The sequence below is a fragment of the Limulus polyphemus genome, unplaced genomic scaffold (assembly GCF_000517525.1).
Source record: "Limulus polyphemus unplaced genomic scaffold, Limulus_polyphemus-2.1.2 Scaffold47, whole genome shotgun sequence".
NCBI classification, from domain to species: Eukaryota; Metazoa; Arthropoda; class Merostomata; order Xiphosura; family Limulidae; genus Limulus; species Limulus polyphemus.
In genome coordinates this window covers 1,065,805-1,070,548 of record NW_013665657.1, presented here as the reverse complement: position 1 = coordinate 1,070,548, position 4,744 = coordinate 1,065,805, and the positions used below count along the sequence as shown (strand labels likewise).

At 32.8% G+C, this 4,744-nt stretch overlaps 1 protein-coding gene across 4 annotated transcripts in view; it reads left to right on the top strand.

Annotated features, from left to right (window-relative positions):
- Positions 1-2,684, top strand: part of LOC106462740 (UPF0769 protein C21orf59-like) — a 27,634-nt gene extending 24,950 nt beyond the window's left edge. For 2 of the 4 annotated variants that reach the window (XM_022390272.1, XM_022390277.1), the window contains exon 8: positions 1,613-2,684. In XM_022390272.1, the coding sequence (XP_022245980.1) occupies positions 1,613-1,771 (159 nt within the window). In that variant the 3' untranslated portion in view covers positions 1,772-2,684. The remainder of the gene's footprint in view (positions 1-1,612) is intronic. The other 2 variants (XM_022390266.1, XM_022390261.1) reach the window with 2 other exon arrangements.
- The last annotated feature ends 2,060 nt before the right edge of the window (positions 2,685-4,744 follow it).

Here is a 4,744-nt window from a genome sequence, read left to right as displayed (position 1 = left end):
GGTGTATATTATATTTCTAATAATTCTATTTCTTCCCTTTGTTTTTCTTTTTAAATCTGTTAATAGTTTGTGTAACTACTGTAGTAGGGAATTGGTTTATGTTAGTAAAGCATTGAATTAAGTGTGCAACTTCTTCATCGATGTTTATCAGGAATACTAAATCTGTACCGAAATCATTCTCAGTAAAACATTTCCTCAAAAGTAGTTCATCTACTTGTGTATGTTTTCTTTTAGGGTCTGGAAATTTGCATGGAGACTTTTCATGGCCAACTGTACTTCTGCAAATGTACACAAGCTTAGATATAGATGGACCTAGAAATTGAAACAAACAAGAATCGCAAGCAATAAAGACAAGAGTAAACCTTCATTTTCACATCATCATCATCATCAAATGTCATGATATTCAATAGTAGCTCTGGTTCTGATGACATATTGCTCTGTTTCTTCAAAATATTATGATTATCTATAGGCAGTAGATGGAACAGCAGTCACTGGCATATTAATTTTCTGTACTATTGTTTGCATGTTCACATATTTGGTGAATGTTTGCTTCAATTTAATAGCCTGATTTTCTAATATCTGTATAAAACAATTTTTATAATACCATGATTAGTAAGAATATCTACCTTTACTCACAAGTAAGTATATTATTTTATTACAAGTTACAGCTTTTCAAAACTTAATGTACATGAGAATGATTACACCAGTGATCGAAACGTTGTACCAGTTCTAAAATATAATCTTCCTTACTGTAAAAGCTGTAACTTGTAATAAAATAATACTTAATCAGTATGGGGCCTGGCATGGATAGGTGGTTAGGGCGCTTGACTCGGAATCTGAAGGTCGCAGGTTTGAATCCCCGTGTTACCAAATATGCTCGCCTTTTCAGCCTTCGGGCCGTTATAATGTGACGGTCAATCCCACTATGCGTTGGCAAAAGAGTAGCCCAAGAGTTTGCGGTGGGTAGTGATGACTAGCTGTCTTCCCTCTAGTTTTTCACTACTAAATTAACGCATATACTCCTCGTGTAGTTTTGTGTCAAATACAAAACAAAAAAAGCAAACAAACTTAATCAGTAAGTAAACTCAAAACGAAAGAAGTAAACGTAGTTTCAACAATAATCGTAATGTCATTATGAGCCACTAGAAGTAACCGATATACAAATACTTGATTTTTGAATAAATCTACCAAATTGTATGGATCCATGTATAGTTTAATGAATATCTGGATTATTTTGTTGCTGCTGTTAAGGAAATACTTAGAAACTTATGTTTACTTTTAATAGTTGCCTTACCCCTGATTCCAAACACCCTGTATCAGTGTATGTGAACTTAAATGCAATAAGGGTAGGCGTTGCAGCTTATCTCCTTTTGCAACAGGTGTTGCACGTGATGCGGGAGGTTTTCGTTTCCTTTGTAAAAATAAATTGAACCTGAGAACAATCATAAAAGATAATTTTAGTTGCGATTTTATATTTTAAAATCCTATATTATTAGTCTGATTAACATGTCTTGAGAAACTACGTAGGTGAAACACTAACAGTCAAAATTAAAAACTAAGTCTAATACCAATTTTTCTGTATTACTAATGTTATAATTAACAACTTTGATAGTTTACTTTAAAAGGTGTTACATTCGCCGGAATTGGTTCAGAGTGTTTCTCGGTAGGCCTTCTTCTTCCAACGAGATGTTTAGAACAGATGTATGTCTTTTGTAACACGCCTTTCATCAAAACCAACACGAGAACGTGCTCGAATGCGGAGATTGGGTGAAAGCCGGAACCACACAAAAGTACCCGGAAGGGCCATTTATTCAACTTTGATCACCATAAAAACTACATCAAATACTTTCTCTTGTTTCTGTCCTCATAAACAAAATAAAATTATTGCAAAACCACATTTTATATTTGCATAATTCATAAACATGTTGACGGAACCACACAAAAGTGCTTCTCTTCTCAATCGCCAGATGCTCAATCTAGTGATCGTCTCAGTTAATGGTGGACAACCACTCACTCTTATTGATCAGTAAATTGACATTGATCAACTGTTGAAGCTGTTACCTCAGTATCTGGTCGCTCTTCATCTAGTTGGGGATCATCAGATACATCTATTTAGCTCTTTCTCCCCCATGATATGAGTTGGCATCCTCATCAGACTCTTGGTTAAGCCAGTGAACCAAAGTCTCATCTGTGACATATGAACACAGCTTATCAAAGTATTCCACATGCTTTCCCGTGCCTTGAATTCACTGTAACTCGTATATTTATGGACCAACTTGTTAGAGTGCAAGTTATGGACCAATTCAGCTGGATCCAAATTTCTTCTGTGCTGCTGACATGTGCCACAACCAGATCCACTTCCCACACTGGAACATCCATTCTTATATTGTCCAATCATAACACTGCTGCCATAAAGTAACCTTCCTTAGTTGTTATCAGATGAATTCGTACATGTACACCATTATATTCCTGTGGACACTGCGGTACATCTTTTCATGGTGGAGGAACATACATCACATAAATGAGGAGGTGAACTTCCTGCCTTAACACGTTTCTTTGCTTTATATGCCATCATATGATACGTGTTCATCCAGTCAGTTCTGTTGAGAATTCACAAATTCTGTAAGCATCTGTTGGATAGTATGTATTACTCATTCTAATAAATCATCAGAATGGGGTGATGAGGTGAAGTATGCATCCAGTATCTTTTTTACAAGTGAGTCAAAACAAAAGTACTCTGTAATAAATTTTTTGCATGAGCCTGTTATTATTTGCAGGTTCTACAAAGTATGTTGGGAAAAACAGTTTATCTGGAAGTACCCCAGTATTAATTGAAATGCTAGCTACCCCTAAAGTTCAAGATACCAAAGAAACCAATAATTAATAGCATTGTCATATTTAGTACAACAGTAACCACAGTATACAAGAAAGAAGTTGGTTTTCATGGTGGCAAAGTGAATCCAGAAATTTCAATAAACATTTTTGTCAATTGTAAGACTTAAAACATTTCTTTAATGCCCTAGTACGAGTATGCAAAAAAATTTGGGGGATAAATGGTTTAGATTTAAAACGGGAAATAATTTTGTTCTGTAAGGAATAATAATAAATTTTGATGGAGTTGTTTTCTTTTGCAAAGTTTAAAAAAATTGCTAATGATTTTTAAGAACAGTAACACAATAATTGGAAATGGTTTCTTACAAATTGTGTAAATAATGTCATTGTTATAGTTTTTTTCAGTTTAACAATAGACGGGAAACCTGAAATTTTTACAAGTGAAACAATAAGTGACAATGCTGTAAGCTTCTAAATTGACTGAAATGTAATAACAACAACATTTATTCTTTTCTCTTAAAAATGAATAGCAATGCTGTAGTTTAGTTGCAAAAATTAAAATATTTTAAAGACTGTTAAAATATATATTTTTTTAAAAAACAGCAGTAGATGAAAATGCTGTGATCTTTCCTTGAAAAGTAAACAAATGTTCTCTTGCAAGGAATAATTATAAATTATATCTTAATTTTTCTTGCAAGAAATTAACAAATTAAACTTGTTACCTTAAACTCGCACACAACTATATATTTTGCAAACAAAGCAATTAGGTGTTCAACTTCATGATAACAAGCCCTGTAACAATGTCCAAATAGAAATAAATTATTGCTGCTGGTCACTTTTTAGCCTATTAAAAAAAAAGTTTGTTCCTCATAGAATATTTAAGTCAACAAGGTTGTTTTTCTGTTACTATAATTTTAGAAATCACTTTAAAAAGTTGAATCCTACCAAATTCTGTTCTTAGTAGTTTTGTTTCCATTGCATCAGTCACAGAAATTCTGACCATATTTTGAAAGTACATTGTAGGCTGTGGAATGCAATACATTAGCCTTTTCTTTAAAAAAGGTTTAACATCTTCCGGAACAATTACTTTTTGTAATGTAAAAATCTGAACACTGACATTATCTTGTGTTAGGTAACTAATATATATAAATACCTTTGGTTACAAATCTACAATACATTTTCTACCTTTTATATGCCACTGAGACAGTTTTATAATTTAGTTTTTTGGAATGTTTTTGATTTAGAATTCTTGTATTACGGCACACACACCCACACCTGATTTTCAACTGACAGATTTGAGGAAAAGCAGTCAACAGATTTTAGATTATCCTTGTCTGACTGAATAGTAGGACTTCATGACACTCTTGTAGCAGATCCATAGACTCAATGTGGCAATTACATAGAAACCACGAACTTTTGGATTCACAGTTCAAACATGCTAACCTCTACGTCACACTCAGCCTCACAAAATTAGAAATTATATTAACTTCTGTAGCTATTAATAAACACCACACAATGTTAGTACACTATGCATTGAGTTGTACACCTAAGACTGATACCTAGCAGGATTTAAAGAAATACTTCAAAAGGTTGGTCATAAAACTTCATACATTACTTTTTTTTCCATTTTCACCAGACATTATACATGGATAGATGACTGTGTTGATCCAATTTCATCCTAAAATATGTCTGTAGCTGACTCAGATTTTGTTTTTTATGAAAAAGAAACAGATGTCAGTAATTGGTGTGTGTGTGTGTATAATATATACACACATATATTAATATAATATATATATATATTCTTCAATGTTAATGAAGAAAGAAGCATACACACAGTTTAAAGTTTCATGAAATTGCTGAATAAAAATACTTTATGTACTTTAAAAGAATTTTTATGACAAAAATTAGGTGA